Source organism: Anolis sagrei, chromosome 9, assembly GCF_037176765.1.
Source record: "Anolis sagrei isolate rAnoSag1 chromosome 9, rAnoSag1.mat, whole genome shotgun sequence".
In the NCBI taxonomy this organism is placed as follows: Eukaryota; Metazoa; Chordata; class Lepidosauria; order Squamata; family Dactyloidae; genus Anolis; species Anolis sagrei.
In genome coordinates, this window is record NC_090029.1 from 11,222,058 (window position 1) to 11,235,432 (window position 13,375).

General features: G+C 43.7%; 1 protein-coding gene across 2 annotated transcripts in view; it reads left to right on the top strand.

The window, feature by feature from the left end:
• Positions 1-5,756, top strand: part of SCAPER (S-phase cyclin A associated protein in the ER) — a 247,483-nt gene extending 241,727 nt beyond the window's left edge. For both annotated transcript variants that reach the window (XM_067471273.1, XM_067471274.1), the window contains 2 exons: positions 3,863-3,908; positions 4,873-5,756. In XM_067471273.1, the coding sequence (XP_067327374.1) occupies positions 3,863-3,908; positions 4,873-4,976 (150 nt within the window). In that variant the 3' untranslated portion in view covers positions 4,977-5,756. The remainder of the gene's footprint in view (positions 1-3,862; positions 3,909-4,872) is intronic.
• Positions 5,757-13,375: the final 7,619 nt, after the last annotated feature.

Here is a 13,375-nt window from a genome sequence, read left to right on the forward strand (position 1 = left end):
GTCGCACTCCCCTTGAAGGCGCAGGTTCGCAGCTTGGGTGTGATCCTGGATTCATCGTTGAGCCTGGATCCCCAGGTTTCAGCGGTGACCAGGGGAGCATTTGCACAGCTTAGGCTCGTGCGCCAGCTGCGCCCGTACCTTGGGAAGTCTGACTTGGCCACGGTGGTACACGCTCTGGTCACATCCCGCCTTGACTACTGCAACGCTCTCTACGTGGGGCTGCCCTTGAAGACGGCCCGGAAGCTTCAGCTAGTCCAGCGCGCGGCAGCCATGTTACTAACAGGAGCAGGACGCAGGGAGCATACAACGCCCTTGTTGTTCCAGCTCCACTGGCTGCCGATCTGCTACCGGGCCCAATTTAAGGTGCTGGTGCTATCCTACAAAGCCCTAAACGGTTCCGGCCCAAAATACCTTTCGGACCGCATCTCGGCCTATGAGCCCACGAGGGCCTTGAGATCGTCTGGGGAGGCCCTTCTCTCGATCCCACCTGCCTCACAGGCACGCCTGGCGGGGACGAGAGATAGGGCCTTCTCAGTGGTGGCCCCCCGGCTGTGGAAACCCTCCCTGTTGACATCAGACAGGCGCCCTCCCTTATGTCCTTCCGTAAGAGCCTGAAGACATGGCTATTCGAGAAGGCATTTAACTAAATGCTACAGTAACTGGAATGACAACTGGAACGGAATATAGACTACGAGATTGGTTATGATTCTATGATAAGACGAAGCGGATTATTTAGTGTAATTAGATGATAGTGTACTAGTGATATGTTGTTTTTTGTTGTTGTAGTTTATTGTGAATTTATGCTTTTATATGTTGTACACCGCCGCGGGTCGCCCTAGGGCTGAGAGCGGCGGTTAACAAATGCAGCAAATAAATAAATAAATAAATAAATGTGTTGGCTCATCCTTGCATCGTTCTGCGTCGGCAGTGTCAGGTGAATTATCATGCCAAGAATTATCATCTCACACCATTTACAATCATCAATATTATGTATAGCAGTGGTTCTCAACCTTCCTAATGCCATGACCCCTTAATACAGTCCCTCATGTGGTGGTGACCCCCAACCATAATATTGTTTTCGTTGCTACTTCATAACAGTCATTTTGCTACTGTTATAAATCATAATGTAAATATCTGATATGCAGGATGCATTTTCATTCACTGGACCAAACTGGGCACAAATACCCAATACGCCCAAATGTGAATGCTAGTGGGGTTGAGGGAGGATTGACTTTGTAATTTGGGAGTTGTAGTTCCTAGGATTTATAGTTCACTTATAATCAAAGAGCATTCTGAACTGCACCAGCGATGGATTTGAACCAAACTTGGCTCCCATGACCAATGGAAAACACTGGAAGAGTTTGATGGGCATTGACCTTAAGTTTGGGAGTTGTAGTTCGCCTATAGGAGCCCCCGGTGGCGCAGTGGGTTAAACCCCTGTGCCGGCAGGACTGAAGACCGACAGGTTGCAGGTTCAAATCCGGGGAGAGGCGGATGAGCTCCCTCTATCAGCTCCAGCTCCTCATGCGGGGACATGGGAGAAGCCTCCCACAAGGATGATAAAAAAAAATCAAATCATCCGGGCGTCCCCTGGGCAACGTCCTTGCAGATGGCCAATTCTCTCACACCAGAAGCGACTTGCAGTTTCTCAAGTCGCTCCTGACAGGACAAAAAAAAAAGTTCACCTATATCCAGAGAGCACTGTGGACTCACGCAATGGTGGATCTGGACCAAACTTGGCACAAATACTCAATATGCCCAAATGTGAACACTGGTGGAGTCTGGGGAAAATAGATCTTGACATTTGGGAGTTGTAGTTGTTGGGATTTATAGTTCATTACAATCAAAGAACATTCTGAACTCCACCAACGATAGAATTGCTCAAACTTCCCACATAGAATCCCCATGACCATCAGAAAATACTGTGTTTTCTTATGGTCTTTGGCGACCCCTCTGACACCCCCTTGCAACCCCCTCAGGGGTCCTGACCCCCAGGTTGAGAAACACTGATGTATAGCATCAATAAGACCCAGGGACGCAGAGCTCTTAGGAAAGGAATGGAAAGTACTTTCATTGTTCAGGGCAAAACTCTCGGAGAGGAAGGCATTATCAGTGAATTCACCTCCTTGCCAAGAGAGCTTTCATATAAATGGAGTCCCAAGCAAATTGGAGAACATCTTGTGCTATTGTGTGGCTGAATTGAGTGTTCATTTGGTTTAGCAAAGCCTCTCGAGGAGCTATTTCCAGTATGAAAAATAAAATAAACGAACAATCTCTATATATAAAAATGCAATGTTAGTTTGTGGGATTAACATAACTCAAAAGCCACTGGACAAATTGACACTAAATTTGGACACAAGACACCTATCAGCACAACGGGTGACCATCACTCAGAAAAATACTGAAAAACACAGCAGAAGGGACTTAAAAAGCTAATATATATATATAAAATACAATGCATGCGCAAAACCACATATATACACATAGGCAAATATATACACACACATACACACACACAAAACACATATACACAGACTGGGCCACAGCAACGCGTAGCAGGGAAAGGCTAGTAATCTATATAAATAAAAATGTGATGTTCGTTTGTGGGATTAACATAACTCAAAAACCACAGGAGAAATTGACACCAAATTTGGACACAAGATACCTAACCGACCAACAAGTGACCATCACTCATAACCCACCCCCCCCACCCCCCAAAAAAAGCAGAAAGGACTTAAAAACTAAAAAAAAAAAATGACGATATAGGGGAGGAAAGGGAAGGAAGGAGAGAGAGGGAGGGAGGGAAAGAAAGAATGAAGTATGGAAGCAAAGAGCAAAGGAAGAAAGGAAAAAAAGTGGAGAAGGAAGAAAGGAGAGAGAGAAAGAAAAAGGGGAGGAAAGAAAGATGTAGAGAAGGAAGGAGAGAAGGAAAGAAAATAAGGGAAGGAAGGAAAGAGGGAGCGTAGGAAGGAGGGAAAGGAGAGAAAGAGGGAGGGAAGACAGAAGGAAGGATGGAAGCAAAAAGCGAAGGAAGGGAGGAGAGAAAGAAGAAGGAAAAGAAAGATGGGGAAGGAAGAAAAGAGGTAGAGAAGGAAGGAGAGAAAGAGGGAGGGAAGGAAAGAGAGAAGGAAGGATGGAAGCAAAAAGCAAAGGAAGAAAGGAAAGAGGTAGAGAAGGAAGAAAGGAGAGAAAGAGAGGGAAGGAAAGAAGGAAAAAGAGAAAGAAGGATGGAAGCAAAAAGTGAAGGAAGGAAGAGAGGAGAGAAAGAAGAAGGAAAAGAAAAACGGGGGAATGAAGGAAAGAGGTAGAGAAGGAAGGAGGGAAAGGAGAGAAAGAGGGAGGGAAGGAAGGAGAGAAGGAAGGAGGGAAGCAAAAAGCGAAGGAAGGAAGGAAAGAGGTAGAGAAGGAAGAAAGGAGAGAAAGAGAGGGAAGGAAAGAAGGAAAAAGAGAAAGAAGGATGGAAGCAAAAAGTGAAGGAAGGAAGAGAGGAGAGAAAGAAGAAGGAAAAGAAAAATGCGGGAATGAAGGAAAGAGGTAGAGAAGGAAGGAGGGAAAGGAGAGAAAGAGGGAGGGAAGGTTGGCCACAGCAACACATGGCGGGTACAGCTAGTATTTAAATATATTGCAAACCTTTCTAGACATTTCACAACGATGCAGTCGGGTAATATAGTTGGTTACGGGATTGTGTCCCTTTGCTTCAAAGTCTTACAGTCAAATTGTGTATGTGGTTCAAGCCTGCAAGTATATCGGAATCCATTTGCATTTGGGGCTGTTATTATTTTTAATGGTGTGGATAGAGATGTGTTTGTATTATGATGCTTTGATCTGAGAAACTGAACTTCGCTGGGTTTTCTTTCCATAGGATTTCACGCAGAGCCAGACTGACAATCAGCCTTGCCAACCAAATGGTACGTTCCCTGTATCGATATATCAAATTCACATTTTGCAATGCAGACCATATTTTACAGTGTTCCCCTTAAGAAAAATGCTTAGATTGAAGTTGTGGTTGCCGCCTGCTTATGGTGGGTAACACAGCCTTGGAAAAAAGCAATTTCTTTTTGTTAAAAAGTAATAAAAGAACCTGAAAACACTCTTCATAGACACCCAGTCGAGCCATGTGAATATGATATAAAGCAAAAATGTATACCATACATACTCGAGTATAAGCCAAGTTTTTCAGCCCATTTTTTTAAGCCTAAATGAGCCCCCCTCTGCTTATACTCGAGTCAAAGTTATTTATTATTTTGGGAAAATGTATAGACTTGGCTATAAACTGAAGGTGGGAAATCAGTAAGTTAAATGTTTTTGAATATTTACATAAAACTGTAATTTAAGATAAGACTGTCCAACTCTGACTCAACCATTATTCTAACCTTCTTCAATGTAAATATGCTTATGTATCCTTCCAATAATAATAAATAGAGTAAAATAATAATAGTAGTAGTAATGATAAGAGTGAAATAATAAATGTCATAATAACAATAGAGTAAAATAATAAATGTAACAATAGCAATAATAAATAGAGTAAAATAATAAATGTAATAACAACAATAGTAAAGTAAAACAACAATAACAACAACAAAGTAAAATAATAAATAACCTTGACTCGAGTATAAGCCGGGGGAGACTTTTTTAGCCTAAAAAAAGGACTGAAAAGCAAGGCTTATACTCAAGTATATACAGTAATAATAAAATAATACTTGGGTCAGCTTATACTTGAGCGTATTCAGTATATTACTCAGATTGATTTGAGACAAAGCTCCCGAGGAAATGTGCTCAAGATTGCTTTATCTGTATACGAACATGTTCCCTTCTTCTAACAGAATGGTTCCTGGCAACATGTCTTTTTCTTTCGTTCTGTCTTCCAAACAGAAAAGCTCTTCGGCCCCCAGTATTACCTTGAGCTCAGCAACAGGTTTCCCCGCCAGACGTGGGAAGAGGCTCGGCAGTTCTTCTTGAAGAAAGATCAAAAATAAGGTTTACCTTTCTTTCCCCGTTTAGGTTTTCTTCTAACTCTTTTTAATGGTTGACTGATTCCTGACATTACTGAGATGTTGGGGTTGTTGTTGTTTTTTGTATTAAAGTTGCACCTATTTGTAGATAAATATTTATATACGTAATTAAAAAATATGCAATTTGCACTATTTCGGTCGGAAGGATTGTACAGACGTTAAAATGCTCTTTTCCTCATTTGCAAACAAGTTTGTTTGTATGTGTTCTTTACCACATGTCCCATGACCTCTGCAACTCCCATTGCTCCCAGCGGCATGGAAGGGTTGGCAGTGGATGATGGCTGTTGTACGAATACTTTGGAGCATCTTAGGGGATGATAGGACTTCTCCCTTCGGATGTTGGTTGATCACAAAACACTACGTTGCTTTCTTCCTCTCAGTGATGCACTTGGACTAGTAATAGGAAGAAATTGTCCTCTTCTGTATAAGTTAATTTATTTCGTTCTGTTGTCTGTTTTGTATAACATTTTTATACCTAATATATATATATATATATATGAATATGAATACCTATATATGTATAGGAATGCTCCGAATTTAATTCTGTTATTTAAAAAAAAGCACAAAATCCCGAAATGTAGATAAGCTAAGGAAATGCAATGCCTCTTTGGGCTTCGTTTTTGATTTACTTTGGTTTTGAGGAATGGGTTGCAACATATGTATGTTCTTTCAAAAGGCTGTCCCACAAGTCTGTAAGTGGGGGAGAGTTTTCACAAAATTTATTAAAAGCAATGTTACAGCCGGTGGGACAGTCTTGTCGTTCTTTCCCCTCGATGTTCAATATGGACAAATTTGTTTTGAACTTGGTGACCTCAGACCAATTGCCTTCCCAGCCCAAACTACGAGGATTATCCAAAAAGTACAATTACAAGGCACGTAGCTCTCACGGGGAATTTTCTCAGGGGAAATTGGTATCACTGCCTTGAGGCGGGAAGCCAGCAGAAGTGAACGAGGAATGCTAGACGTCAGTAGCTCATCGACCGGAGTTGTGGTGAAGGTTAGAAATGAACATCTTCATTCCGTTTTCCTCCAAGTGTGAAGTTCTTGCTGTATGAGGGATAATCTGAAAAGTAAGGTTACAAGGCACATAGATCTCACAGGGAATTTTTGCAGGGGGAGTTGGTATCACCGCCATGTAGCAGGAAGCCAGTTGAAGTGAACGAGCAGTGCCAGTCATCAGTAGCTCATCGACCAGAGTTGTGGTGAAGGTTCGAGATGAACATCCTCATTTCATTTCCATCCAAGCGTGAAGTTCTTGCTGTACAAGGGATATCCGGAAAGTAAGGTTACAAGGCACGTAGCTCTCACAGGGAACTTTCTCAGGGAAAGTTGGTATCACCGCCATGTAGTGGAAAGCCAGTTGAAGTGAGTGAGCAGTGCAGTCCTCAGTAGCTCATCGACTGGCGTTGTGGTGAAGGTTAAAAATGAGTGTCCTCATTCCGTTTCCCTCCAAGTGTGAGTTCATGTTGTACGAGGGATATCCAGAAAGTAAGGTTACAAGGCATGTAGCTCTCATGGGAAATTTTCTCAGGGGAAATTGCTAGCAGAAGTGAACAAGCAGTGCCAGTCGTCAGTAGCTCATCGACCAGAGTTGTGGTGAAGGTTAGAGATGAGCATCCTCATTCCATTCCCTCCGAGTGTGAAGTTCTTGCTGTACGAGGGATATCCGGAAAGTAAGGTTACAAGGCACGTAGCTCTCACAGAGAACTTTCACAGGGGAAGTTGGTATCACCACCTTGTAGTGGGAAGCCAGTTGAAGTGAACAAACAGTGCCAGTCATCAGTAGCTCATCGACCAGAGTTATGGTGAAGGTTAGAGATGAACATCCTCATTCCATTTCCCTCCAAGAGTGAAGTTCATGTTGTATGAGGGATATCGGGAAAGTAAGCTTACAAGGCACGTAGCTCTCACGGGAAATGTTCTCAGAGGAAATTGGTATCACTGCCATGTAGCGAGATGCCAGCAGAAGTGAACGAGCAGTGCCAGTCCTCAGTAGCTCATCGACTGGCATGGTGAAGGTTAAATATGAGCATCGCCATTCCATTTCCCTCCAAGAGTGAAGTTCATGTTGTATGAGGGATATCCGGAAAGTAAGCTTACAAGGCATGTAGCTCTCATGGGAAATTTTCTCAGGGAAAATTGGTATCACTGCCATGTAGCAGGAAGCCAGCAGAAGTGAACAAGCGATGCCAGTCTTCAGTAGCTCATTGATCGGATTTGTGGTGAAGGTTAGAGATGAACATCCTCATTCCATTTCCCTCCAAGTGTGAAGTTCTTGCTGTATGAGGGATATCTGGAAAGTAAGGTTACAAGGCACGTAGCTCTCATGGGGAATTTTCACATGGGAAGTTGGTATTACCACCATGTAGTGGGAAGCCAGTTGAAGTGAACGAGCAGTGCCAGTCGTCAGTAGCTCATCGACTGGTGTGGTGAAGGTTAGAGATGAGCATCCCCATTCTGTTTCCCTCCCAAGTGCAAAGTTCGCACTGTAGTGAGCTGTCTAAATGCAAAGGGCATGAACGCCGCTGTGATTCATCGTGAAATCATTTCAGTTTATGGAGAGGACATAATGTCAAGACAGCATGTGACAAAATGGGTACGGTGTATATTGTGAGACCATGAAGAAACTTTGCAGAGCTGTCCAAAACAGACGTCGTGGAATGCTGACGGTGGGAGTCTGTCTCCTTAATAATAATAATAATAATAATAATAATAATAATAAGACACAGGCATCAAAAACTTGTGCCATAGACGGGAAAATGCATTGAACTGAATTGTGATTGTGTGGAAAAATAATGTAATACCTATGCTACAATCCATGTAAATTTTATGCAAATATATTCATTCTTTGTATTTAAAAAAATTGTAACCTTACTTTCCCTTGTGTGTGTGTCTATATTGTATATGTATATTTTGTAAGCTTGCTTTATGCATAACCCTCGTACCTTGAAAAGTTGTTTCAGGGAGAAACCGGAAGACCCACGCACACCGCCCTGATGGCTTTCCCAAGAAGGGCAGATAATAAGAAATTAAGACTGTATAAACAAACACAAAACAGGAATGTCAACCGGAGGGTGCTTAGTTCTGACATGCCATCACAAACACAAGAACACCCAGTTCTTTCTCAGGTATCTTGCACCAAGTTTGAGACCAGTTGGGAATTTGGTGAAGAATTAACTTCAGTCTTCATAAGCGGACTTAACGTACGCAGGAAATAGAATTGAGCAGCTTTGCAATGTGTTCAGCAAGAAGTTGAGACGTTATATTGGAGGAAAGCTAAGAGAGAGAGCATGACATATCGGGACCAATGTGAATGGTGAAATCTGTTGGGGAATCTGAGCTGTTAGGCTCAAAAATAACCCTGAGTTGGGGTGATTCCACCATAAATCCAGACAAGACAGAGGTCCTCCTTGTCAGTCGCAAGGCCAAACAGGGTATAGGGTTACAGCCTATGTTGGATGGGGTTACAATCCTCCTGAAGACACAGGTTCGCAGCTTGGGAGTGATACCTGCATGACCGCATTTCTGTGTACGAACCCACACGATCTCTTCGATCATCTGGAGAAGCCCTGCTCTCGCTCCCGCCCCCTTTGCAGGCGCAATTGGTAGGGACGAGGGAGAGGGCCTTCTCTGTGGTGGCCCCCCGACTCTGGAACTCACTCCCCAAGGATATCAGACAAGCCCCCACATTGGCAGTCTTTAGGAGGAGCCTGAAAACGTGGCTGTTCCAGTGTGCCTTCCCTGAATAAAGGAAACAATGCCCTGGGGAGATGGTGGCGGGGTATAAATAAATTATTATTATTATTATTATTATTATTATTATTATTATTATTTATCACTGAGCCTGGAGCCCCAGGTTTCGGCGGTGACCAGGGGAGCATTTGCACAGTTAAAGCTTGTGCGCCAGTTGTACCCGTACCTTGGGAAGTCTGATTTGGCCAACTTTGTGTCGTGGAAACCTTGTTGTTGTAAATAGTGCAACCATATTATTTTACTACAAAGAAAAGACTCGTAAGAAAGAGATAAAATGGGTCTGTATGTTTTTTATTCTTTGTATTACTTTGAGCTACTGGTGCTGGGTCACGCTGTTACTAATAAGTTACTCTGCTGTACATTTATGAAAAGGGTCTTTTGTTAATGAGCCCACTTGACCAATAAGGTTGACCTAACCAAGTGATCATAAATCAGAAACTATTTGAAGGCACACAACAATGAAAAATTGTTCTTTATTACGTTCCGTGTGTCCTCTTCCGTGTGTTTGTCTTCAGTGTCCTCGCTGTTCCATCTAGAAATCTGTCTCAAAAGCTCTCACTTTATGTTCTTATTATCAGGGAACGTTTTAAGAAAAACCTCCATGACATTGAGTCAGAGAAATGGATATGAGTGGTCAGTACTCGGTGGAGAAGCCAACATTAGGGTGTTCCTCCAAGAAAGGCCTAGAAGGGAAGGGATTCGGGTAGAAATGCCCTAAAGGAACCCATCCTGTCTGATAGAATCATAGAATCACAGACTTGGAAAAGACCTGGTGGGCCATCCAGTCCAACCCCATTCTGCCAAGAAGCAGGAAAATTGCATTCAAAGCACCCCCGACAGATCGCCATCCAGCCACTGTTTCAAAGCTTCCAAAGAAGGAGCTTCCACCACACTCCGGGGCAGAAAGTTCTACTGCTGAACGACTCTCACAGTCAGGAAGTTCTTCCTAATGTTCAGGTGGAATCTACTTTCCTGTCGTTTGAAGCCATTGTTCCATTGCGTCCTAGTCTCCAGGGCAGCAGAAAACAAGCTTTCTCCCTCCTCCCTGTGGCTTCCTCTCATGTTTTTATACATGGCTATCATGTCTCCTCTCAGCCTTCTCTTCTTCAGGCTAAACATGCCCAGCTCTTTAAGCCGCTCCTCATAGTGCTTGTTCTCCAGATCCTTGATCCTTTAAGTCGCCCTCCTCTGGACACATTCCAGCTTGTCAACATCTCCCTTCAATTGTGGTGCCCAGAATTGGACACAGTATTCCAGATGTGGTCAAACCAATTGAGAGGGAGCATGACTTCCCTAGATCTATAGACTCCTATTGATGCCAGCCAAAATCCCATTGGCCTATTTTGCCACCGCATCACGTTTTGGCTCATGTTTAACTTGAGCCTATATGGTTCCGGCCCGGTTTACCTGTCTGAATGTATTCTCCCCTATGAACCATCAAGATAATCTTCTGGTGGGGCCCTGCTCTCGGTCCGGACACTTTTGCAATCACATCTGGTGGGAACGAGAGACAGGGCCTTTTCTGTGGTGGCCCCTCAGCTATTGAACTCTCTCCTGATTGAGATCAGATCTGCTCCACCCTCTTGTCCTTCGGGAGGCTGGTAAAATCCTGGCAATGGAAGGAAGCAATACCAGAGCAAAGTTATCAACCACACATATGGACTGAGTTGGACATGATATTATCTTGGCGATTTGGCTTATTTGTAATTTTAATCTATATGTATTTTAACTTGTGATTATATGTTGTTTTTAGATTGTACAATTAGCATTGAATCCTTGCTGTAAGCCGGTCTGAGTCCCTCTACGGAGGTTGAGAAGATCGGGACATAAAAGTTTTAAATAAATAATTATATAAATAAAAATGTAATGTTCGTTTATGGGATTAACAGAACTCCAAAACCACTGGACGAATTGACACCAAATTTGGACACAAGACACCTAACAACCCAATGTATGTCCTTCACTCAAAAAATTGATTTTGTCATTTGGGAGTTGTAGTTGCTGGGATTTATAGTTCACCTACAATCAAACAACATTCTGAACCCCACCAATGATGGAATCGAACCAAACTTGGCACACAGTTCTCCCATGACCAATGGAAAATACTGCAAGGGTTTGGTGGGCAGTGTCCTTTGGTTTTGGAGTTGCATTTCACCTACAGCCAGTGATCACTGTGGACTCAAACAATGATGAATCTGGACCAAACTCTACACGATTATTCAATATGCCCAAAGGTGAACACTGGCGGAGTTTGGGGAAAATAGAATCTTGACATTTGGGAGTTGTAGTTGCTGGGATTTGTAGTTCACCTACAATCAAAGAGCATTCTGAACTCCACCAATGATGGAATTGAACCAAACATGGCATACAGGCAGGCCCGTAGCCAGGATTTCGTTTCGGGGGGGGGGGGGGGGCTGAAATTTTTTTCGGGGGGGTTTCGGGGGGGCTGAGTTTCGGGGGGGGCTGAGTCTGAGTGAAAGAGGGTCTAGCCTAGCAAACCTTTTGTATCATTACCCCAATACCCCCATGCATATGGGATATATTGAGTATGGTGATCAGATCATGATATGAATAAGCATAACAGTTTAAATAATGCACCAATAAGGCCTTTTCGCGAACCACCATGAAAATTTCGGGGGGGGCTGAAGCCCCCCGAGCCCCCCCCCCCCCCCCCGACTACATGCCTGCATACAGGACTTCCATGACGAACAGAACACACTGGAAGGGTTTGGTGGGCATTGACCTTGAGTTTGGGAGTTGTAGTTCACCTACATCCAGAGAGCACTGTGGACTCAAACAATGATGGATCTGGACCAAACTTGGCACAAATATTCCATATGCCCAAATATGAACACAGATGGGGTTTAAGGAAAATAGACCTGTGGAAAATGAATACTCAATATGCCCAAATGTAAACACTGGTGGAGTTTGCGGGAAACAGAATCTTGACATTTGGGAGTTGTAGTTGCTGGGATCCAGAGATCACTGTGGACTCAAACAATGATGGGTCTGGACCAAGCTCTACAAGAATACTCAATATGCCCAAATGTGAACAATGGTGGAGAAAATAGAATCTTGATATTTGGGAGTTGTAGTTGCTGGGATGTATAGTTCACCTACAATCACAGAGCATTCCGGACCCCACCAATGATAGAATTGGGCCAAACCTCCCACACAGAACAGCTATGTGGGCCACAGCAACGTGTGGCAGGGGATGGCTAGTAATAAATAAATAAATTGTTGTCCACGAGGACTCCAAGATCTTTTTCACACGTACCGATCTTGGAAGCTAAGCAAGATCAACACTGATTAGGATTTGGATGGGTGACTACCAATGAATCCCAGGTTCTGTAGGCTCTATTTCAGAGGAAGGAATGGGAAAAACCTCTTCTAAGGATTCATTGCCTAAGAAAACCAGGAAATTTGTGGTGTCACCATAAGTCAGTAGGCGACTTGAAGGCACACACAGACATAGACAACTAGGATCCGTTCAGTTCCTGCTTCCGTCCTGTTTGAGAAGCAAGGTAGAAAAGCAAACAAAGCGGTAATCCTCTGCCAGAGAGATATTGTGCGATGAACCCATCTGGTTGCCTGGAAAGGCTTTTTCCCTGTGTTTTTATTTATATTCAAAAGAGAATTGGAGAATTGCTGCGGGAACTGCCTTCTTTCTGCGGATGGGGTTCCTTTCCCGCAAGACGTTGCCCAACCAGATCAAGACGGGGTTTTGCCAAAAAGCCATAAATAATTAAGACAGCTGTGATTAACCTCCCAAGAAACCGGACCGGGATTGCAATTAAATGTTTAATTGAAAGAGCTCCGTGAATCGAGCTCTCTTTGCCTCCCAAGTCTTCGCGCTTGATGGAAACGTGAGTGGAGCAAAGCAGGGGCAGGAGGGAATGTCCGCGCTGGGAGATTAATTAGAAATGAATGACACAGAGAGAGGGAAATATTATGGCCTTGACCTTCCTTGATATATATCTGGACGCTTCAGGATCTTGGCTTGCTGCGTCTACACCGTAGAATGAATGCAGTTGGACCCCACTTGACCTGCCGTGGAATAATGTGAGTTGGAAAAGGTCGTCAGCCTTCTCTGCCAACGAGGGCTCCCTGGAATACAACTCTTTGGATCCCATAGCATTAGGCCAAGTGGCATCAAAGTGCCATCCGTTCTCCACGTTTTGGGGACGTGTTTGAAACGGCTTTCCATGCAGTCATGCTGGCCACATGACCAGGGGCGGCTCAACCATTACGCAAAGTAAGCATTCGCAGTATAGTTGATTTTGCCCAGGGGCGCTCTTGAGGCGCTCTTGGGGGAAAATAGACTTTGACATATGCGAGTTGTAGTTACTGGGATGTACAGTTCACCTAAAATCAAAGAGCATTCTGAACTCCACCAATGATGGAATTGAACCAAAAAGGGCACACAGAACTCCCATGACAAACAGAAAATATATATATCAATGATTGGCTGGGGGGAGGGCACCAAAATACTGTTTACTTACCGTTGAAAATTACCTAAGGCCGCCTTTGCACATGACCTTATCTGTGCGCATTCAGAAGACCTACAAGCCACTCTAAACACCTTTGCAGAAGCTTACGAGCACCTCGGC